Source organism: Eulemur rufifrons, chromosome 15 (assembly GCF_041146395.1).
Source record: "Eulemur rufifrons isolate Redbay chromosome 15, OSU_ERuf_1, whole genome shotgun sequence".
NCBI lineage: Eukaryota > Metazoa > Chordata > Mammalia > Primates > Lemuridae > Eulemur > Eulemur rufifrons.
Genome location: NC_090997.1, coordinates 79,511,332 through 79,536,315, shown reverse-complemented (window position 1 = coordinate 79,536,315; position 24,984 = coordinate 79,511,332). Strand labels below are relative to the sequence as shown.

The following is a 24,984-nucleotide window of genomic DNA, read 5'->3' as shown; positions in this document are numbered from 1 at the left end:
CCTGCCGTTTATCCAATGTCTTATCTTAGACAATAACTCCACTATCCAGTCTCGTGAGCTAAAACATTGGGGCCACCCTTGATCCTTTCTTCCCGCCCCTGTGCCTGGTTATGCAAGTCATTCAAGTTATCGATAAAGGGCCTATTGCATGACTTTTGTGTCAGGCTGCGTAGTTCCCCTCCTCTATTCAACATCCTTCTCTAGCAAGCCTCCAGTGACATGCCAGGCCAGGCAGGGAGCCCTTCTGTCTATAGTAACTTCTGTGTATCGCTTGCATTACTTATAAAACTAGGTAATGAAATTGATCACTTTAAAGTCTCCATTCCCTCCTTAGCCTGTAAGCACCTCAAGGATGAAGACCATGCCCTTTTTGCCATTGAAAACCCAGCATTTAGCTTAGCCACTGGCTCACAGAGACTCACTAGGAGTTTTAAAATTAAATTGAGCGTGTGTGAGCCAATAAGAGACTGAATTATATTTTCATGGGGCAGGATAAATATTTGAATAGCATCAATTTCTTTTTAGACCTTTTGATATAATCTATAATAAATATGCTAATTTCTTTTAACAAAGCCAAACTCCAAGGGTTTTTAAGCCATTCGCCCATAACAGGCTAGAAAGTTGAAGGTGTTTGGCCACAGGGATGTCACAAAGCCAACTGCTTTCAAGAGGTGGGGAGGGATGCAGGAGCAAGTGCTGGCTTTGGGATCTCACACACTGAGTTCAAATCCTCCCCTTGCCCACCAAATTGTCTCTGCGCCACCTGGGATGGGAACACCCACCTTGGTATGTAGTCCATGAGGTCCCAATGAGATAGCATCCAAGCACTTGGCCACTGTTACCACACCATACAAGGTGGCAGCTACTATTCTTGTGATATTTTCCCCATATTCCCTAAAACGAACATACGCTTTCCATCCAGATTATTTGCAGACAAAAAGAAAAAGAAGGCTCTAAAGGCTGGAAATTCACCTGACCATGGCTCTCAGAAAGTCTGTAGCAGTAGTGAAAATGAGCTGTGTGTGTCCCAGTGGATGAACTGAGTGTCCCAAGGAAACACTAGGGTGCTGTAGCACAATGCAGTTTTCTTCCGTGACCCCTGATACTGCGCTCTTTACTAAATTGCTTAAACGTTCTTTTTGGAAGGAGGGATTATTAAGTTCCATCCTCATCATGTGTTAGTGATTTTTTTGGGACAAGTTTTTTTTTTTTTTTTTTGCACTGTTATTCTTTGTTTTTTGTCTACCCTATTGGAAACTGTTTGCTTCTCTTTTACTACCTAATAAGGCATGAAATCAGATAAACAGGTAGAGGTTTCCTAAATGTTACTTTAAAGGCATTTCACTTGAACTTTAAATATATGTGTGCAGATGTTTTTGCTTCTGCCTTTGGGCATAATTATAAATTAGTCATGGTTTCACGCATATTTAAAAATTATTTTAATGACAGACTTTTTTTTTTTTGGTCTGGCTACTGCTATGAAATGGTATAGAATGAGCTTATCCTTCTGCCTGTGCTCAGTCAGATGTCAATGAAGACAGATGAAAGGCAGATGTCAATGGATCTGCAACACTTTTGATGTATTATTTGCAAGCACGTTCACACGAGTAGCTCAGACAAGGGGCCACACAATTGTGTGTGCATCCTATCCTAGTGTGTAATAAAGGGGAGGTTCAATGAAGTGTGCCTGTCTAGTTACAAGTCTCACCAGTACAAGTTCTAGTTAGACGTGTGATTAGTCTTCTCAGTTCCTACGTCTGTGTCCTCTATAGGCCAAGAGCGCTGGGCAGGGGGAGGATGTCAGGGTCCAGTCTAATTCATCTTTGCAGTGCCTGATACAGTAGGTGATCAGCAAATGTTCTTTACTGGAAGGAATAGATGTATTAAGCATTTTCTGTGGTCAATCTTAATTGAATAAAATATATGTGACCATAACAGAAAACAAAAGAACCTTGTAGGAGGACACTGGGGTGAGATGTGATATCTTGAGATATCCATGGCCACACAGGGTGATTCAGTCATAGTGAGAAAAGACAGACCGGGCAGGGGAGGGATAAGAACAGGTGTTAGACCACAACTCCAACCCTCCAATGGCCAGCGTTGGTAAGTGTGGAGATGTAGGATAAGCAAGCAGTTGAGAGTTTAGTTTTTTTGTTTGTTTTTCTGCTTTTTTTTTTTTTTTTTTAGAGACAAGAGCAAGATCTTGGAGTGCAGTGGTGTGATCATAGCTCACTGTAACCTCAAACTCCTGGGCTCATGTCATCCTCATGCCTCAGCCTCCCGAGTACAGGTGCATGCCACCATGCCTGACTAATTTTTAAGGTGTTTTGTAGAGACAGGATCTTTCTATGGTCTTAAATTCTTGGCCTCAAGTGATCCTCCTGCCTTGGCCTCCCAAAGTACTGGGATTACAGATGTGAGCCACTGCATCAGGCAAAGAGTTTAGTTTTAAATCCTAGCTCTGCCATTTACCAGATGAGTAACCTTGGGCAACTTATATCACCTCCGTAAGTCTCATTTTTTTTAACCTATAAAATAAATAGAATGAGTTAAGAAAAATTCTCAGGGCCTGGCACATAGTGGGAGCTCATACATTTTAGCTAGTGTTTTTAATTCTCTGGCCAGTCACCAAGACCCAGGTCCAAAGAGACTCAAAAAATTCTCAATTCTAAAAAGTAGTCCCCAAGTAGAGGCATCAGGGTTTGCATGGGGAAGTGTAGGTAGGACAGCAGTGTCTGGAAGCTTTGCAGGTCCAGGGATCCAGGCAAGGGGAGGATATGCTCCAGACCTCCCACAAAGCCTGGGACATCAGTTGATTGTTGCCATTGAAAATAAAACTGAAACAAATCCCATGAACCAGTATGTATAAATGAGAAGAGGAGAGAGGCCATCAAGAATCTGAGTGGGGAAACCCAGCTGACACTGAGAGGAGCATCAGAGACAGCACAGGAGCTACACTGGCACATGTAGATGATGATCAAGGGCAGTGGAACAAGGGTCCAAGTGAAATGCAAGAGCCCACCATTTCCTACCACATGAGTGTTCAGAGCCTCATACCTAACGGCTCTGTGTTTTGGCGGTTTCGCATACTAAGTCTGTTCCCTGATCAGAGGTCCCAGCATATGCAATGCGGAGAGGGCTATGAGTCCCACAGTAAGAAAGCCCATTTGACTTTGTTCAACCCAGAACTCTTTCTTTGTGTAACATCTATGAACATTACAGAAAACACCTTAGGCAATACTGATTTAAGGATTTTTTAACCCAAGTCAGGATTCATTCATTCAATCTATAAATATTTACTGAGTGCTTACTGTGTGTCATGCACTATTGTAAGCACTGAGGATACCACAGGGAGCAGAGCAGACCAAGCCTCCCACTTTTCAGAGCTCACATACTAATGGGGTAGGAAAATAAATAAATAAATAAATACAATGTTAGATTATAAATTTGCTTAAGTGCTATGAAGACCAATAATGGAAAAAAGGGGGGGGGCGGATAAAGAGTGAGTGGTGTGCATGTATGTGTTGGTGAGCAGGAGGGTTCTATTTCAGATGGGGTTCTTGGGGAAGTCCTTTCGACTTTGACTAGGTGACATTTGAGCACAGATCCAAATGAAATGAGGAATATTGGCTCACTGAGCTAGAACCAAACTGTCCCTCGTTGGAGGATATCTGTGGAACCAGCCAAACAGAAATTGCAGAATCAGGGGAAATTGGGCTGACATGGCTCATAAATAACTTCCTGACTTACGGACATTTCCATTAGATTTAATATTAAGTCTTTAGAGAGATCCAAAGCATTCTTGATTTCTAATCTGTTTTTCCCCTTTTGTTCAGTACAAGTTACTGACTTTACACCAGGAGCTAGATATTATTTAGACACGGGTTAGGGGAAGGACAATTTAGTTCTTGCCTTGGGGAACTCAGAGTCTCATAGAAAAGACAAATATGTAAGCAAATAACTGCAACATGGAGAAAAATATACGGAAATAGAAAGGCACAGAGTACAGAAAGAGCACAGAGGGAGGAGAAATAAGACTGTCAGAGAGATGAGTGTGGAGGTGGCCATTGGCGGAAAGCTTCGCAAATATTGAGGGAGGATTTTGAAAGATGATTTGAAATTCATCTTAAGGAAAAGGAGGAAGGAGAAGAAAAGGACAATTCATCGTATGTGCAAAGGTAAAAATACCTGAGATAGTGTGGAAGATTCTGTTTGGAGTACGTAAGTATTTTTGGAATGTGAGAGATAGAGGCAGAGAAAATGGAGTTGCTGTAAGTGGTGAGAGATGCTGTTAGAGAGGTAAGGAGGGGACTTCTATGCTATGCTAATGAGCAGGGTAGCACTTCCTAACCTTGATTGCACATTAGATTCACCTGAGGGACATAAAAATATCAATGCCCTAACATGATAATTCTCACACTCTAATGTGCTTATAAATCACTTAGGAATCTTATTAAAATGAGATTCTGATTTAGTAGGTCCAGTCTGGGGCCTGAGATTCTGCATTTCTTAATGCCAGTGCTAGTCTAGGCCCACCCTTTGCGTAGCAAGGCACTGGACCAATAAGAACGTCTGGGGGTGGGACCTGTGCTTCAGTATTTTTTTTAAAGTTCTACAAATAATTCTAGTGTATAATAAGAGTTGGAAACCACTGCTGTAGGTTATAGGGGATAATCAAAGAGATTCAAGCAATGAAGTGATTTGATCAGGTATACAAAATTGTCATTTACCATGTGGCAGCGACATAGAGAATGGATTGGAGAAAAATGAGATGAAGAAGAAGACCCATCAAGACTAGACTAAAGTTCAAGCAGGAGATGATAGAGTCTAAACTAAGACGGTGATAATAGGTGTAAAAAGGGTACTTAAGTATAAAGTCAGCAGGATTTGAGAGTCCTATTAATGACGGGGAGGGCGGGGTTTGCTAGGTAGCAAGTTTTCTCCTGCATTTCTGGCTTGTGTAACTGGTGGTGCTATGAACCAAATAAGAAAACAAATATGAGAATAGCATTGAGAAGTGTATGTCCAATGGCTTATTCAATAGAACTTAGAGCTAGGGCTTCTTCTCACTGCTGTACGTACCAACATTCCATATAAGGAAACATACAACAGGAGTCAGCTCGAACAACAGTTCAATAAAACAACCTCCCAAGGAGAGACAGGGCCTCACCATCTTTGTTCAAAGGCCCAGTTTTTTCCATTACTCAGTAGCCACAGAATGTCTTTGCCTATTGTGAGAGTCAGTGATAAATCAGGTTACTTGAATCCTTATGAATTGAAGACTTTAAGAAGATACATGGTAGAGGCAAACCATAACCCGGGCAGCACAGGATTGGGAAAAGACCAAGTCACTGAAGATTTTGCCCTGTGAGGCATATCAAACCAGCATTCTGGGCCAGGTTTAAAAAGTGACTTTTCTACCACACACCCCCAAGATGCTCTGAAGACATACGCTGTTCTCTGTGAGGTCAGGATCCAAAAGCTTAGTAGGGCAAAAGTGGATAAAAAGAAAGCTGGTCTAGATCCACTCATCCCTGAACCAATAGGTTTTGATATTTCTAAATTACAAAATAGTAGTACTGAACCATTTTGCAACAACTCAGTAGGTCACGTCTCATTAGTTTTTCTTATGTATGAATGAGGAAGAAAAAAGAAAAAGGGACTCGGACATGAGAGCTCAGTGAGAGTGAGATCTGTTTATGGGAATGATAGTAGATAAAGGAGATAAAAACTGAGATTTTGGGACTTTGCATTTCTGTCAATATCAAGAGGAATTGGGGAATGGGAAGATACAAAAGATGTATTTATTTTTTTCTTCTTTTCTTGAGTAGTCAGAGCCCCAGAGACTCCTGAGTCCTTGAATCTCACGCTGGCAGCCAAGAGCACTGAGGGTTGGGAGGCATCTGTCTGGCTGTGCCCAGCATGGTGCATGGTGCATGGTGCATGGTTCCGTTCACATCTCTCCCCGTCCTCTTTTTGCTTGATTATAGGTTCTTGCATGCGTTTCAGACACTAGATTCCTCTGGAAGCCTCATAAACTGACTGGCAGATGTGAAAGCCCCCAGAGCTATAAAACATAAATTAAAAGCAAATATCAAAATTCTGAGAATGTGGAGCAAACATTTTCTGAATTAGTGGTGGGTACCATCAGTAGCTACCACAAAACAGCATTTCTTTCAGCGGTCATGTGTGCCTTGCAGTGACCTTGTTCAGTGTTTTCAGAGACGACATCTCACCGTGTTCATGGGTGTGTGTCTCTTTACTGAGCTTCTCAAAACTTCTTGTTCACTTTGTTTTCTTAGCAGTAGAAACTCTTGCCAAGGTAAAATAAAGCAGGTAATTCTCAGGTCACTGGCCTGATGAACACACAAGCAGAATTTCTGCTTCATTTGCAGTTTGGTAAAGTTTGTTCCTTATTTTGAAGGTATGTATTATAATATCCTATTCTGTCTCAGAGTAAGATGACAGGAAATTCTTTAAACAGAAGTCCACCCTTCCCCTCAGTTCTTTTCTTCTTCCGTGTTCCAAAAACATTGAAGCCATTAGGTGTTGCTGAGATCACACGCCTTTTGGTTTCAGAATTCATAATATTAAAAAATCCCAATCTATGCTATTCTCAGTGTATAAAGTCTGCAGGTTTGGGTGTAGAGAAGAATGAAATGAAAATGGGATGCTAAAATAGAGCAGTGCGTGGGACACAACTTTCAGTTCAGTCCCTGGAGAGCATGGTATTTTGTCACTGCTTTCTCTTCCAGTGGTCAGAGCAACCACCGCTGGTGGTCCTTCAGAAATGAGGACCACGCCCTGCAGCCAGAATGGCTGTGCTTCACAACAAAGTGCTCCCTTTGCTCCCTGGGGAGCCAGAAAGCAGTACCATTTTACAGGACGAGAAAAGCATCACGGTTCCTCAAGTGGCAGATTATCTCCAAGTGGGTTCTCTTGGAAGAAGGTGTCATTTATGCCCCGAAATTTGGGGAAATAGGGATTATTTCGAAGCTGACTATGACTCCAGAAGTCAACCAGGGCTCAGTTGAGTGTGATGTGAACTCTGCCCTTGGTCCTATAAAGGAGCCACATGGGGTGCAGCTGTAGCCTGGTGAGATGCTGAGAAAACAGCTTTGGGAGGGTTTATTTTGGGTGTGTTTGATCTTTTGTAATTCTCCACAGCCGCAGTCTAGTTTGTATATACTTTTTGTGTTTTCCAGAAGACTCCACCCCAGATCTGCCTCTCTGGCATTGGTGTCCCACTGCTTGTCAGATCTCAGACTAAAGGACTTAGTGATCTACCACTTCTTTTCACTCGCAGGTTGGCTTGATGCCTTGCTAGTCAACGGTTTCTTTGTCATGAGTGGGCTGTTTTAATATAATAGAACTCTTCGTTTTTTGACAGCTGTCAATTTTGCGTATGAAAACACAAGTTTGTAGAAATAAAGTGTACTTTGATCTGTCATAAGATGTTACATTTAATATTTTTTATCTCTCTCAAACATTCCTAAACCTTTCTACAACATTTTTGTCACAAATCGTTCCACTCAACAAGGACATAGGGAAACCAAAACCAATAAGGAGCTAAGACATAGTTGAGTACCCACAGGGCAGGTGTTGGACCAGGCCATGTAGGGGATTCAGATGAGGAAGACCACCCGAGGGCCAAGAGATTGGGGGCAGGAAGAGAATTCACTAGAGGAGAGGGCTTAAGACAAGCCTAGAAGCGTGAGGGAAACTTACAGCCTGCTGGGTGAGGGAAACAACTGCTGACACGTGCATAGTGCACTCTGAAGATTCGGCGAGGCTTGTATCTTGGCTGGATCCAAGAAATCACAATGTGTGGTAGCTGATAATAAGATAGCACTCCAAATCCTAATTATTAAATATGAGGAATTTAAATTGGGGATGTTAAGAAGTTACACACCATTGAATTTCATTTTTCCTCCTAGAATTTGAAAATCCTATCACCTATTTTATTTGTGGAGATAAGTAAAAAGAGAATGAGAACATTCCCTTGAATTTGAGAGTCAACTAAACTGGAAGCAACAGTTTCAACCAAGCAAAAAAAAAAAAAAAAAAATCCTATACCTCAGTTAAAAAAAAAAAGGAAGCAACAGTTTTAGACTGTTAAGATTCCTCTAATTCATTAAGAAATACTGAAACCTTTTGGTGTAGAGGTTCAAGAGTTTACTTTTTCCCTAAAGCAATGCCATCCGGTTTTGTGGGGATAAAATAACCACCAACACTCAAAAATTCCAAATGAGGTTTAAATGCAGAGAGCAGATTCAGGTTTTTCCTTCCAAATGCAAATGTTCACATCCAAATATGTCAAAATATCATAATTATCTTCTTCTTCCTGTGGAGCCCCAGGAACCCAAAGGGATGATAATTAAAGGATGAGCCTGACTCAGAGTCGCCCTCAGAGAACGGAAGCAGTAACTCTACCCTCAGGAAGGCCAGATACTGAAGATGCTATTGGTCAAAGAGATTAACATAGTACACTGGCTGCCAGATGATCTGCCCACCATGTTCACTGCACAGTGTCGGATTGCTAGGTATAGAAGAATCCTGAATCACCCCTGTCACTCAATGTATGGGTTACATTGTCAGCGAACAGCACAATTATCACGCCCATGACAATTGGAAAAAGGGTGAAATTGTGCGTGATGAATTACAAAAGGCAGATATCTAGTCAAGTATGGAATGTGAACTTGCAGGTCTCCCATATACTTGGTCTTTAAACTGTGGGATTTTTAAATTTGAAGTTACAATTCCACAATGGTTCCCAGTGATTGTTCAGTACCAGAAATGGTATTTGAAATTCATTAACAGAACCAGGAATAGTTTCTAAAAATGCTGGATTCTTCAATATTTAGGCTGCAAATGGCTCATACATGGGGTGCAGATATCAGATCACGTGAGCCCAGAGACAACTCAGCTGACTCTATAAATTCCAGTCACAGGAGTAAAGACAGATACCCAGAGAGTGGTCCTTCAGAATAGACTTATATTCAAAAGGCAACAGTCTAACTGATAATCTAAGTAGTCTTCAAATCAGAGCAAAATTTTCTGTGTGACCAGGGCAAATGTAAGAGGCCAGCAATAGCCAGATATCCATGAGATACACTTCTTTTTCTTTTCCAGTTCTGCACGGTCTTTGTACTTCTTGTTTGTCTTGTCTTGTTTGCCAATATGTGGATCTTCTCAGCATCAGACTCTATTGATTGTCTTTACTCTTAAGAATGAGTCACATTTTCTGTTTTTTTTTTTTTGTATGTTACATAGTTTTGGATGCATACTGGACATCGTGAATGTTAGTTACAATGTGGAGTCTCTTGAATTTGTTCTATTCATCCAGAAAGTATTAATTGTTAGTTTGTTATAGCAAGCAGCAAAATTGGTTGGACTCAAACAGAAAACTCTGTCTCTTCGGTGTCAGCTTACATTTTAGTTTAGTTCTTTTATCTGTAGTTGGGCTATGCACATGTGTGGTTCCAGCTCATCCCGAGACTTGAACAGTTTATACACAGAATTTTGAATGCTCCCTCCTTAGATTTTTCATTTCTGGGATTTGCCTCTTCTTTTTCACAGAGGTGGTTGCTCCAAACTCTGTCTACTAGTTTTGTAGTCCGGAAAGATGACAGGTTTTCTGTTAGAGTTTTAGCAGCACTGCCTGAGGCCTGCCTTCAGGCCAAAAGCCATAAACGGAGGACCTCACCCAGTGTCCAATATCTTCCTCTTCTGCCAAATGTAGGCTCCCTTTCAGAATCTGCTTGCCGTTTTTCACTCTTCAGTGTTCTCATTTAATTTTCTTTTTATTTTGCTCAATGTTTATGGTTAATGTTTGTGGAATAGCTGGTCCAGTGTGAGCTTATTAGGCTATTCCCCAAGCAAAGCTCTGCTGGTAGATTACTGAAGTAGCCCACATTTGAGTCGTAAGTGCTTAGATTAGTGTAGTAGCATGAACCATGGAGAGAAGTAAACAAATACAAGAGATAAAATGTAGAAAAGTTTGCATGACATCTAGGAGTGAGGAATGAAGATAAAAGAGATGTCAAGGTATTAAGCTGGAGTTGCTAAGAGAAGTACAGTAAAAGAGACAAGGAAATTGGATTGCTGTGTTAGCCAGCTTAGGCTGCCATAACAAAATACCATAGACTGGGTGGCTTAAACAACAGAAATTTTTTTTATAGTTCTGAAGGCTATAAGTCTGAGATACTGACAGATTCAGTTTCTGGGGAGGGCCCTCTTTCTGGCTTGCAAATGGTCACCTTTCTCTCAGTCCTCACATGGCATATATCGAGAGAGAACTCTCTGTGTCCCTTCCTATGGGGATACTAATTCTGTCACAACGGGGCCCCACCTTTATGGCCTCATTTAACTTAAATTACTTCCGTAAACGCCTATCTCAAAATACAGTCACATGGGGGTGGGGGTAGGGCTTCAACATATAGAATTTGGGGAGAACACAATTCAGGCTATAGCACATGAGAACCTGGTTTTTTAAAAAAGATTATGAATTATTTTGGATTTTCTAAGCGTGAAATGAACAATGTACAAGTTGTTGGAGATCTGGAATGCAGCACGGAAAAGGGGAAATTACTGATAATAGATTTATGATCCATCAACACAGGGCTCAGAGCTGAGGCCGTGGTGCTGGATGAGTTCTCTGGGGGAGAAAGCAGAGGTCAATACTGAGGACAAAGGGACAAGGACCAAACCATGTGCAAACTCACAGGTGAAGGAGGAATAAGGCAATAAATAAAACAAGTTGTAGGGGAGACAGGAAGAGAAGCAAGAAAGTAAAATAGTGCCGAGGAAGATAAGGAAAAGAGGGTCATGAGGAAGTGGTTGACACTGCTAAATGCACTCAGGGAGGTCTTGAAAAGGCCCTTGTCAAAAGGCTCTGGATCGGCGAATTAGAAAATCATTATTGGCTTTTGAGGAAGCAGCTTCAGTGAAGTGACTGGGAAGAGATTCAGAAGAAAGAGGCTAAGGAAAAGCGGGGTGGGGTGGGGTGAAAGACTGCCGGGAGCATAAATGTGGAGTTGGATTACCAGGGCGGTGAATGGCATCCGGGACCACTGACCTGTCCACAACTTTGCCCAGAGCAAATTGAGTTCAGCCCTGTTCAGAAAACTACTCCTTTAGGCAGACCCTGTCCATTCTTTAAAAAAAAAAAAAAAATCATTGTGCATCAACTCTGCTAAACAATGTTACATACACTGGAGATAAAACAAATAGTCCCTGCCTTCCTGCGACATCTATGTCTCTTCTGCTCCCTACCAATTTTCAACTTCTGTTCTTCTGCCCATTCCAATTTTTTCCTTGGAGAGCTGGTGCTCACCAGACCTGTTCTGAACAGGGCCATCTTCCTGACCCTACGTGAGCCCCATCCAAGCTCACTCTCTGCTTTTTGGGAGCAGGAGAAGCATTGGATGCTTCTTCACTCTTACTTAAGTTAGAAAAAGTTGGAGAGTCAATGAGGTTTTTTTGTGAAAACTCCCATCTAATCATTTTTTTAAATTAGTGCATAATATAATAATGATACTGCCAATTATCAAATGTCCCGCCTGAACTTTATTGAAAGTTTTATTTGATTACAAATGTGAACTCTACATACAAACCGAATGTTTAGTAAGCACTAGACTTTGATTCAGCCAGACTGGGGCCAATACCAGGCATTAACATGTTTTAAAAGCTTTCTGGTTGATTTTACTCTACACCTGGGATTGAGATCCACTGAATTAGAAAGCTGTTGTTTTGTGGTGCTGATTTTGTTTCTGGCTCTGAGGTGGGAACAGAAATATGAGTGTGCTCTGAGTTTGGAGTGTTTTCTGCTCTCTCCCCTTACTTTTGGCTGACTCCTACTGGTGTCCTGCCCAACTCTAGCTTAATAAAGATATTAGGAATCATCTTAGCCTCACAGTAAAGGTTTTTTTTAGTCCAATGCAAATATAGTTTTACGGACGGGAAATGATTGTGCCTGAAGTTATTATATCTGCTTCCAAATGAGAATATATTTTTAATTTCTAATGAGTCACTTTTCTTGTGTAATACTCGTTTTAACTTGCATTAATTGGCATAGCTTGGATTCTAGTCACTTCCAGAATGCCTTTTAAATTGGAAAGAAAAGGAAAATTTGATGCCTCTGGTCTTGCCTAATAACTATTTGGAGCAAGATAGAGTATCTGCCTTCAATAGACTCTATATATCTAGCTACATTCTGGATGTTCGATAGAAATAATACCATGTGTTATAGTCCCTACCCTGACGTTGAAGAGAAAAGACATACAGGCCAAATATGTAGAACAAGAAGGCAGAAATTATACCAAGCCCCATTTTATAACATTGGCATATTGAAGTTATCTGTTGGTGTGGTACCAGATAACAGAGAACCACTTCAAAAGTCTGAAAGGGGTATGCAGCTTACTTAGCTTCTTGAAGATCTCTGGGGAAAAGGAGATAGATGCTAAAATGTACTGAAACCAAGCTTAACACATACCCAGTTCCATCACTTTTTTAAAACCCTGAGAAGGCACAAAACACAACCAAGAAAACTTGCCATTACTTTTATAACCCTTGGTCTCAGTAGATAAGGGAGAGATAATTTGGCCATGGGAGAAAAAACAAATTATAGAATATGGAAGGAAATGAGGATTGTAGAAGAGTAACTGATATTTAATAGACCCCCCCATAAATATTGGTTGAATGAATGAATGAAATGAGAGTGAGACATACTGAAAAGTAATTTGGGGTGAAGTAGAAATTTATGTCTGGAAATTACGAGACATAAATTGTTACCATATTGAATCAAGTTTTAAATTATCAGTGTGCTTATTTTAGCAAGGACGTATTTTCACCACTGATATAGTGACTGCCAAAGGGAGAAAAAAGGGAAGGGAGCTTGTCATAAAAAGAGATGAGAGTGCTTTCTCCTGCACACTTCACTCCCCATATTCCATTCCATTGCATGCATTCTTATAAAGGGTGGCCTAAAATGCTAAAAGAAGCCCCGTCTTTCAAAACTCACCTGAATTTTGTTTGGACCACTAAGGATTCCATGGTCGTCAGAAAATTAACCTACCTGGCTAATTTAGAAAACCTTTCTGTTGTCTTCTACTTGGATTCTTTCTTTTCCTTCACTTCCATCGCAGTCAATCCTATTAGTGAAATGGGTTGAAAGCTACCTAGTGCCGTTGATTAATTGTTGCTTGGAAATTTTACTGTAGAGCTTTCTTTTGACACACTCAATGATCAGTCATTAAGGTTTCAAAGTGGTTCTGATACTTAATTTTATATACAGCCTTGATGTTTCATTTATATAACATAAAATTCATTTAAAGTGTATAGCTCAAATGTTAACTGTAGAAACTTTGGGCAGTTATACAGCCATCATCATGACCCATTTTGGCCACCCTCAGCCCTAGGCAACCCTCAATCTGCTTTCTGTAGTTATAGTTTTCTGTAGTCTTTTGCGGAAACGTCATCTGAATGGAATCAGAATACCTGATATTTATTTTTAATTTAGAAAATAGGTTTATCAAGTGGAGCATGGTGGCTCATGCCTGTAATCCTAGCACTCTGGGAGGCCAAGGCGGGAGGATCACTTGAGGTCAGGAGTTCGAGACCAGCCTGAGCAACAGCGAAACCCTGTCTCTATGAAAAAATAGAAACAATTAGCCAGATGTGGTGGTGCATGCCTACAGTCCCAGATACCTGGGTGGCCGAGGCAGGAGGATCATTTGAGCCCAGGAGCTGGAGGTTACAGTGAGCTTTGATCTCATCATTGCCTTCTACCTGGGATGACAAGGCAAGACTCTATCTCAAAAAAAAAAAAGGAAACTAGGTTTATCTTAGTAAAACAGGCAAGACCAACTAAATTAGGTGGATCTTGTATTTCACTATAAACAGCAGTAGAATACATTAATTAGAAGAATTTTCTTAAACAGGTGTTAAGAGATTATGGTACACTTCATTTGCTTTGCTGAATTGCAACTTATTAAGTATCTTGTCTAGTTTTGAGCTATGCATTACATGTTACCTCTTCAAGAAAAATGGATTAATATTCTTTCCAACTTCAGGCTTATTCTAAAGTCTATTTTATTACGACTTTTCTTTTTTTTTTTTAGAACTACAGTTATTTATGTGTACATGAAGAGACAGACGACAAGCCTTCAAACATTCGTGGATGGGTACATGAATGGAAGACCGCTTGATGACTTTCATATATTTAGATCTCAGAAAAGTTGTTTATGAGTTCTCAGAATGTAGAGAATTAATAAGTTGCATATATTGGGAATAGAATTTTACTTTTGTGTGTTTTTATTTCCTAGAAGAAATGTGAAACATGTTCTAGCAAGGAACAAAGCATTACAGTGGACAAAGTCATATGTTTTGCCGGAGTTTCCCTATGATGTCAAATGCATGTTGGCAGAGCGGAAGCATCCCGACCACAGCATGAGGATAAGGATCATCGAGTTTCTCCAGGCCGACATGACTAAGTATCTGGAGGGCTCGCTGTGAGTAATAACAGTGCAGACTTTCTGCTTGGGGAGAGGGTCTGTTTTCAGAGTAGAGTAGAATTCATTTGGAATCAACTCTTTTCAGAATGGGGAAGACATATTGGTAATATGTCCAACATTGCCCAATATTTGAATGTCTATTTTGTTATATAGAAAGATTTGAAGAAAAACTGAGTATAATTTCGACTCATTTTAAAGGAAGGAACATGGGCAGCTTGAAGTGAAATATATCTTCCCTGTTGCGGTTAACAGGTACCCCACCACCCAGCAGTACAATGATGTGGTCAACACGCTGCTGCGGGCCCACCCTTTCCTGGACGAGGATGGCTGTGGCTTTGTGAGTGACCGCATGGTACCATCTTGATGATCTCAGCCCATAGTAAAATTTTAAATAGCCTTGTGCTGTCCAGTAATTTTATCTTCACCCCTATTTTCTTAGTCTCTCTCTCTCTCGGTCTGTTTCTTTTTGTCTATTTCTCTGATTCTTTCTTTGTCTCTTTTAGTCTCTCTCTGATTTTTTTGTTTCTTTGGCTCTGTGTCTGTCTTTCTCTTCCTGTCAGTCCCTGTTTCTTGGCTTTGCACGTATGCGCTTGCGTGCGTTCTCTCTCTCTCTCTCTCACGCGCGAGGCCTCTTTTTGATAACTTCTCTGTCTCTCTGTGCCCTGTGTTTGTCTTCTCTGTTCTTCTCTGTCATCATCTGTCTGCCCTTATCTCCGAGCTGTTTGGAAGCCCAGGTGTAATGATGAGTCTCTAGGAAGGGTCTCTAGGAGAGTGATACGTAGAAAGAGAGGGAAGTGACCACGCTTGCATCGGAGCTGTCATCAGTCAAACGTTTCTTGCCTTCTGATTAGACCCAGTGGGGAAGCTCTCTGGTTTTGAGGGCTTGGTCCCCAGCCTCAGTGCAGACCTGGCCCTCTCCCATCTCTGCTGCCCTGATAAAAACAGATTCCAAGGATGCTCTGGGGCCGCAGTTCTAAAACTCTGGCTACACAGTAGGATTCTCAGAGATGCTGATTTAATTCATTTGAGGATGGGGCCCTGTCATTAGTATTTGAAAAAGTTCCCAAAATGATTCTAATGCAACCAGGGTTGAGAACCACTGCTCAACTGAGGTATCAATACAAACTTTGCTGTTTGGATCTGCCTGTCTCTTTGATTTAAGAGACTGGTGACTTTATTGCATGACAATGTGAATATACGTAACACTATTGAAATATACACTTAAAAATAGTTAAGGTGGGAATAAAAAATTGAGTGCTTATGACACTGGAATTATATGATTTAAAGAACAATTATGGATAAGTATAGCTATGTATACATAAAGATATTTATTTATGTTTATTATTCCCTGTATCTCTATATGCCACATACACATTGGTAGTCATATCTAAATAAGATAGATCATTTTTTGTACCTTACTGTCTCAGATATCTATGAGAAAATATTTTTTGCTGTGCTTTCTTGAAGATACAGAATTTAAGCAATTAGATTCAGTTTGGTCAACAAAGGATAAATGCCAATATTTATGAATATAAATCTTTTAAGGCCTCTTTTCCTCCTCCTTCTCTTCCTCCCTCACTCTTTTCCCTCCCTTCCTTTTTTTTTTAGTTTTTTCAAGAAAACGTTCATTATACATGGACAGAGTCCCAGAATTTTCTGAATGGAGAGGGCCTTAAAGGTTTTTTGTTTTTTTTTTACCACTGAGACTCAGGAAAGATGTTGTATGCCTTGTCTGGAAATAGTTACTCTTGAAGCCAAGACTAGAATTCAGGTATTCTTGCTTCTAAGATGATATCCTTTCTAAAATAAGTTGCTTCATATAAAGCATGCTACAAAATAAACCAGATTTGCTCTATAACAAAGCAAAACAAAGCAACAACAATAAAAACAAATAAACAAACCTGGAGTCTTAACATTGACAATTGTGCCAATATGGCTGACAAAACTATTTCTCAGAATTCCTTCTACACTCGAGATATAGTATATAACAACTAATCAGTGTTACTGTGAATAGAACTTGTGTTTTTGAAAAATAACTTGGCTGGGTACAGTGGCTCACGCCTGTAATCCTAGTACATTGGGGAGATGAGGCAGAAGGATTGCTTGAGGCCAGGAATTCAAGACCAGCCTGGGCAACATAGCAAGACCCTGTATCTACAAAAAATATATAAATAAAGAAATAAAAATAATTTAAGTTTACTGTTTGAATAAACTACACATTCACATAGCTCAAAATTCAAAAGTTGCAGCAAGGTATAAATAGAAAAGCCTCCACCGACCCCTGCCCTTCAGCCACCTAATTATCCTCCCCAGAAGTAACCAATGTTATTAAAGTTTCCTTCTAGACAATTTTTGCATATAAATTAATATAAGCAAATACATTTCTATCCAATTACATTTTGACCTTAAGTTTTATGATTATCAAGGTGAGACACATACAAAGTAGTAAATAATGCTTTCTTTGCTCTTGCATGCATTTTACCCACATCTCTTCCCAGTGGCATTAACTAGAGATGGTTAACTGATAAAGAGACATGCAAAATTGCTTAGCAAGTTATGGCCCATATTTGCACCCGTACCGTGAAAAGGGAAACTCTGGTGCATGGAGAGACATTTATCCAAATTCTCTCTGTAAGCATGTATGAAGTTGTATTTCTTTTTTTATTTTTTTTTTTTTATTTAATTTTACAGAATGAAAGAGTCTAACAGTATATCTTGTTAGATACAGTATGTCCTCATAATGTATACATTATTTCTTGTACAATGATATGAAATAATATGGGAAATATTCATGATAAATTATTAAGTGAACAGTGCAAGTTAAAAACAATAGTTTCATATTTTTTCCCCACCCCCCCTTTCCCGAGTCGTATTTCTAATGCTACATTGGAACATATCTAAAATGTCAGAGAACATTAATGTGTGTGTGAGACAGAGAGAGAGAGATAAAGAGAGCACTTGTTTTTTTTAGGGCAAATTTTATTTTCAACTTTTTATTTTGAAAAATTCCAAATCTGCACAAAAGTTGAAAGAATTGCTATGGTGATACTCACATACCCTGCACCCAGATCAAAGTTTCTCAACCTCCGCACTATTTACACTTATGGATGGATAATTCCTGCTGGTGGGGGCTGTCCTGTGCATTGTAGGATATGTAGCAGCATCCCTGGCCCCCCTAGGTGTGACTAGCACCCCATCCACCCCAGTGGAACCACCAAACATGTCCCCAAACCTCACCAGTGTCTCGTGGGAGGGGAGGGGCAACTGGAGAATCACTGATCTAGATTCACTAGGTATTGACATTTTGCCACATTTGTGTCTCTCCTCTCATATTTATTGGTTTGTTTGTTTCGGCTGAGCATTTGCAAGCAAGCTGTAGGTGTTATTCCTAACTCCCTCAGCACACATCTTATAAAGATAAGGACAGTCTCTGTATAACCATGACACCACTTTTATACCTAAGAAAATTGACAATAAATTCATAATGTCATAGACAATCCATATTCACATTTCTCCAATTATTCAAAAATGTTTTTAAAAGAGGTTTTTTGCTATAAAATCTAATTGAGTGTTATGCATTGCATTTAGTTATTATGTCTCTTTAATTTCTTTCTGTCTAGACAGTGTCTCCCTGCCCTTTTTTGTTTTTCCTGCTATTTGCTTTCTGGATAAGTCTAGTCGAGTTGCCATGTAAGATGGTCCACATTCTGCAGTTGTCTGCGTCCAAAGGATTATATTTGGGATTTAAATACTGGGCAAAGACCTGCTCGTGATGCTGTGGACTGTTTCACATGTCACTGCGGGAGGCCTGTAATTTCAGGGCTATTTTCTATGTCAGAGTGATTGGAGGAGAGCTGTATCCATGTAGAACTTTCCACAGCCCCTCTAGCTGGAAACATATGGAGAAGAGGGATGATTTTTCTATAATACAAATATTTTCTCCTGAGTTTGTCTACCTGAGGCATCTGTGTAAGTAATGCAGAGTGCCAGGCATATAGCAGATGCTCAGTAAATACTCCCTGATTGAATACTGATGCGGAAGATTGTATTTGATTTGTCCTTTTTCTGTTCCTATCAGACAGTTAATCAGGGGAGACGGGAGAGGCTAGGGAGAAGAAATTGGCAATTTAAAAATGTCCTAGCTGTTGATTGCTGTAATATCTCCCACCAGGTTCAGCAGGCTTAGAAGCCCTTCAGAGCTGTAGGAAACATGAGGAAAAAAATGTATTTGCACTAGTTCATATTTAGGGGCTAAGAAAAATAGAAGCCACCCGTTTTCCCTGTGCTGTTGTAAAACAGCGAGAGCAGAGTCCAGGCCCACAAGCCTGTGGGAGGTGAGGAAGCATCGCTGACTCATGCACATCCAGGAGCTTAATCAGAGCTGAGGCCAAGCTCCCACCCCCACCCACTGCCATCCTTGCTGGGGCTGTCGGAGGGTTTTCTGAACAGCACTCTAATCTGCAAACATCTTCCACGAGTAGCTACTTATTTGACTTTCCCAAAAACTCGGTGCATTTGACAGGACAGATTTTATTGTTCCATTTTACAGTTGAAGAAACTAAGGCGGGAGGGCGGGGTGCTGGGGGAGGGCAGTTACTTTTTCAAGGTTACTTAGCTAATAAGTACTCAGGGTAATCCTGGGTCTTCCCAACTTAGGCCAGGGTGCTTTCTAAAGAATACTCTTGTTGGGACTTACAAACCATGTAACCAGGAATGGCAAAATGTAAGTGCCAAACACTTGACTAATGTTATTTCAGTGGCGTTTTCATTTGCCTATGAGGAAAGAGAGCTTAGAAAACATGCCCAGGCAGGGCGCAGTGGCTCACGCCTGTAATCCTAGCATTCCAGGAGGCCAAGGCCTGTGGATCATTTGAGCTCAGGAGTTCAAAACCAGCCTGAGCAAGAGCGAGACCCCGTCTCTACTAGAAATAGAAAGAAATTATATGGACAGCTAAAAATATATATAGAAAAAATGAGCTGGGCATGGTGGCGCATGCCTGTAGTCCCAGCTACTCGGGAGGCTCAGGCAGAAGGATTGCTTGAGCCCAGGAGTTTGAGGTTGCTGTGAGCTAGGCTGATGCCACGGCACTCTAGTCTGGGCAACAGAGTGAGATTCTGTCTCAAAACAAAACAAAATGAAACAAAACAAACATGCCCAAAGCCGTTTAGCAATTTACTACCCTCTCTAGTGGCCAGGGCTGAGGGAAACACGGGCCTGTCTGACTGAAAAAGGTCTCCTTTTTTCCTTGCGCCCATCGTGGGAGTCTATTCAGGCACATGGCATTGCAGGGAAGGTGAGCGCTAAGAAGCAGTTCTGAGGTGCAGGCTTGAAAAAGTGTGCTATTATTCACACACTTACCAAGCAAGGCTTAGACAAAGTCTTGCTTCTAGACTGTCGTATTGCCACCTGAATCCCTCTGCGTCAGAGAGGAGTGACACATGGCATCAAACATTTATAGCTTCTAATTTGCATCAAGCACTGTGGTTGGCTTGGTGGGCAAAGCAGACATGAGCCTGTCCTTTCGTGCTTATAGCCTAAAGGAAAGAATGGAAGGGAGGAAGGAAGGTGGGAGGAAAGGAAAGAAGGAAAAAGAAAAAATAGAAAGGAAAATAAAAGAAACAGACAGAAAAAGCATCCCACAGTTGAGTGTAAATGACCAGTGTGGTAAGTGCTGACAAGGAAAGGTGAGAACTGAACCCAGGGAGCTGAGCTGCTGGGGAGGCTGGAGGGAGCTTGCATGAAGCAGAGATGCTGAGCTGCGATCTGGAGGCAAAGCAGTAGTTAACTAGACACCAGCCATGTTGGGGAGGAGAGGGAGAGGGCTTTCCAGGCCCAAACTGAAGGCCCACCAGAAGGGAGTGCTGAGGAAGAAGCCCAAATGTGCTTCCTAACTTTTGGCCATGTCTCTGATATCCCACATGCCAGATAGATTCTTCCAGAGCTCAAATCTGACCATGTACTCTCCTGACTCAACATGGCCTAGGAGGACTTCCTAACCTGGTTCTGCAGCCAAAGTATCTATAAAGCTTTAAAAAATACGGACACCTGGGCCCCATTCGGCTCTACTGAACCAGAACCTTTAGAGTCCGGACCAGCAGCAGCAGGCTCACCTGGGAACTCCGGAAGAAATGCAGATTCTAAGCCCGATCCCTGACCCATGAATCAGAGGCCCTGAGGAAAGGCCCAGCAACCTGTGCTCTAACAAGTCCTCCAGGAATTGTGACTGAGGCTAAATTTTGAGAACCATTGCTTTAGAGGAAGGGCCAAGGGCAAAAGATCCCTATGAGATTATGATACGGCCCGTCCACAGAGAGGGATTGGAGAAGATCTGGTTCAGGGTTATGTTGCAGCTCCCTAATGGGATAACCATGGTCCTTTGGGATTGGGGTGGCTTCTCTCTCCCACCATATTTTCTACTCCTCCTCTGTCATTCCCACATCCTGAGCTCTGTGTTCCAGTCATGCACAACTCTTTGCAGTTCTCCAGAGGGCACCAGCTCTCTCTCTACTTCACTGTCCATGCTGCTTCATCCTCCTGGAACATCTGTCCATGCACCCAGCTGGCATTTCCCAGTGCTATGGCCATCCTCTCATATAGTTACCTGATCCTAAGACCTAGGCCCCAGTTTAGATGCACTTCCTACAGGAAGGCTTCTGTGATCTTCTAACACTGTAAACTAATGCTGTCTCTTCTATTACAACACTTTCACTGAATATTGAAATATTTATCCTTCTGCTAGACTAAAAGCAAGGTCCACCTGCACCCCTTTCCCTCCCAGAGTAGGAATTTGGTCTTTGTGTTTGAAATAGTAGATGCACCACAAATATTTGGGGAGTAAATGCCAATCATAGTCACCAAAAAGAATTTCAGAATGTGAAAGAAAAAAATTGTTAAAGAAAATGCATCAATCCGTAAGCCAGTATCAGGTCTTTTCTAGAACCCACTAGAAAAATGGAATGGGTTGTGGAGACAGTAGAGTTTGATGGAAGGTATCCACTTTTGATAGTTAGAAAATCTAGGCTCAGAAACCAGTATATTTACTCAGTAACTGTACGACAGTGGGAAAACATTTTAATTTCTCTGGCTCTGTGTCCTTAGCTATGAATTAGGGTTTATAATTTTTATAGCAATGTCACAAGATTGTTGTAAGGATAAGTGGAAAGATAGGTATATTTTCTATTACTGTGATGTAAAAATACAGCTCCTGTGGTACAGTTAGGGCGCGGTACTTATATGAAAATAATGTCAAACCCAAGGGTGATAGACAAATAAAGATTTTATTGTATATGTAGGATTATTAGATTAAGTGGCCTGTTTTGTCATTTTACACAGTTTTTATGGAAACGAGCCCTCAAAGATCGCTTTAAATATGTTCGAAGACCCATAGAAGATGACGAACAAGTGATGAGAAATAAATGTAAATTTGGACATCGAAGAGGCCAGACAAGGAAATCTCTTGCTGATATAAAATTTGATGAAATTAAGCTTGTCCAGATAAAAGTAAGATTGAATTTTTAAATGTTCTGATGACTTGATTGATTGATTAAGGGATAATAAATAATGGTGTTTAAACTCATTAAAACAAAATAAGATGCCGTTTAAAAATTTGAGGTGTAGGTCAAGAACCAAGAAAATCTATGTTTTGCATGGCTAATGATACCGATGATATTTCCACAAGAGGGCTTCCGAAAACAGTTATTGTTCGTTTCATGTTCATGTTTTCACGACCTTGAAAGAACCTGGAAAAACCCTTAAGTTCTCAGTCTTTGAATAATCTCTCTTCCTTTTATCCTAAAATGCATCCTGTGTTCTTGATGCTCTTATTGTTACCAAAAGTTTTTACTCTTTGCGTTGTAGGAGTTAGGTAGGCTCCAGTCTCAATGTTTCAGGGAGGAAAGAACCCGCACACATGGATACAAAACTTCATACTGGCCTTCCCCTACCTGCTGATTCAGAGGGCCTCCCACCCGGTCCAGAAGTGGCTGTGGGGAGCTACAGGCTGAGGACCCCTGGCAGGGCCTGGAGATTCCTCCCTGAGCACCCAGAAGGCCACGTGTGTTCTAATTATCTGAGGTCCTGTAAGTATTCTTTAACTACCTCAGAGCACCCAAATGTCCTCAGAAACAAAAATGTCCCCAGCTACTAAAGTGGACTGAACCCCTCAGGAAAAATGTCCAAACCATCGAGTATAGAAGCTAAATCTCTTGTCTTTCCAATTCTATTTCCACATTAATCCCACATGAATATGTCAAGCCTCTTAGTCACAAACATGTTTGTATTAATATTGGTGAATGGACTTGTAAATATTCAGTTGTCTTTTTTATCTTGTATATTTATTTGATATTAAAAGAGCAAACTATTTGGTCACCTCAATTTTTATTAATAGTAGTTATAAGATCCAGGGGATGAGAATATTTATAATATATTTTATAAACCATTCATCCCCGCATCTTGCATAATACAAAATTTTGGGTGAAGATATATACTTTAAATGTCTTATTATAATTTTAAATGGGATTTTCAAATGATAGGACAGTGAGGACTAAACTTTGATCTTTTTCTTTTGCCCGAATTCCTTTCTAAGGGGGCCCAGTAAATGATACCTACAAATGATAAAATCTCACTAAGCAGGCTTTGTTAAGCCAATATAATGTGGTTTACTTCCCAACCTGATTCCAGTATAGCATCACATGAAAGACTGAAGACCATTATCTTAACTCCTTTCCACCAACCCCTGGTCTTTTAGACAAAGCCTAAGTCTTGCAGCCAATTGTCAACTAAACAATCCCTAAACCCACCTATGACCTGTAAGCCCCCACTTTGAGATGTCTCACCTTTTCGCGCCAAACCAATGTATGTCTTCCATGCATTGATTTATGACTTTACTTATAATTCTTGTCTCCCTGAAATGTATAAAACCAAACTGTAACCCAACCACAGTGAGTCTACTTGTTCAAGACTTCGTAGGTGTGGCTCCGGGCCACAGTCCTCAAATTTGGCTCAGAATAAACCTGTTTATTTTACAGAGTTTGGCTTCTTTTCTGTTGAAAACAGTTAAGATGATCTAATTCTATATCTGCTCTTTGATGAAAAGATAAGATAGCTGAGAGGTACCCTAAATTTAGCGGTGTAACTTTTTAGAGACTTGGACTGCAAAATTCCAATTATAAACTAGAACCATGATAAGATAGAATTGTATTTATTTTAAAATATCTTTTATATTCTTAAAAAGTCACTTTGTAAATGAACGTAATTTATCAATACTATGCATAAATTGATTTTCTCAAAAATTTGATTTTCAGTACTCTAAAAATGGAGTTCCTTTATAAATGAATTAAAATTTTACAAATTCAGTTTTCTCTTTTTTTTATGATACATGTCCCACCAAAATTCATTGGAAATGATGAATGGTAAAATCAGACAATTAGCAATTGTCCCCAGCACTAGAACTCAAGGGGAAGTCCACGGATCAACAGTCACTCTGAAGGACACGAGGCTAAATGGAAGCTCCTTTCTTGTTGACACATCATCTTTTTTTTTTTTTTCTGTTGTTGAGACAGAGTCTCACTCTGTTGCCCAGGCTAGAGTGAGTGCCGTGGCGTCATCTTAGCTCACAGCAACCTCAAACTCCTGGGCTTAAGCGATCCTACTGCCTCAGCCTCCCGAGTAGCTGGGACTACAGGCATGCGCCACTATGCCCGGCTAATTTTTTCTGTATAGATTTTTAGTTGTCCATATAATATCTTTCTATTTTTAGTAGAGACGGGGTCTCGCTCTTGCTCAGGCTGGTCTCGAACTCCTGACCTCGAGCGATCCACCCGCCTTGGCCTCCCAGAGTGCTAGGATTACAGGCGTGAGCCACCGCGCCCGGCCATGACACATCATCTTTGAACCAGTTTGTACACCCACACTTTCTGTTCCTTCTCAGAACACCTAAGTTCTGCGTGGAACCACGTTCTTCGTGGCTTTTCCCTTCCCTGCCTGCATCCTCAGATGAATCCTGCTATAGCCCATGCAGGGGCTTTTGCTACAAAAAGAACAGGAAATTGAATGTACCAGGTTAGGAGTAAATTTTCAGTAGAATTTAGTTTTGACCTTCCTGCTAGATAGGGCTAAAAAAGAGCTGTTAGAATAGCCATTGTTTATATCTGAAAAGACATTTTTCCTGGCAAACAAATCTAATTGGTAGGGATTCACTTTTCTCTCCCTTACAAATGGAGCTGCAAACTGCTGATTCTTTAAAGACTGTAGCCCTCCTGTCTGTGGTCTTGTATTCTGTAAAGCCAACAGCTTAAAAAGATGGGGAAAAATTTACACTAGAATATCATAGAAACATAATATTTCTACATTTTGTACCCTCCATGATGATTAAGCAAATGTAAAAACACTTAGAAGAGGGGGCCTCCCATACATTGAATTTGTCTCATAGAATTTTACCTTTTCAGACTGCCTAAGTTATTTCCAATCTCT

At 40.6% G+C, this 24,984-nt stretch overlaps 1 protein-coding gene across 1 annotated transcript in view; it reads left to right on the top strand.

Annotated features, from left to right (window-relative positions):
* Positions 1-24,984, top strand: part of SAMD3 (sterile alpha motif domain containing 3) — a 48,968-nt gene that overhangs the window by 7,588 nt on the left and 16,396 nt on the right. Inside the window, exons 5-7 of the mRNA XM_069488535.1 lie at positions 14,325-14,510; positions 14,766-14,850; positions 21,847-22,014. Coding sequence (XP_069344636.1) covers positions 14,325-14,510; positions 14,766-14,850; positions 21,847-22,014 — 439 coding nt within the window. The remainder of the gene's footprint in view (positions 1-14,324; positions 14,511-14,765; positions 14,851-21,846; positions 22,015-24,984) is intronic.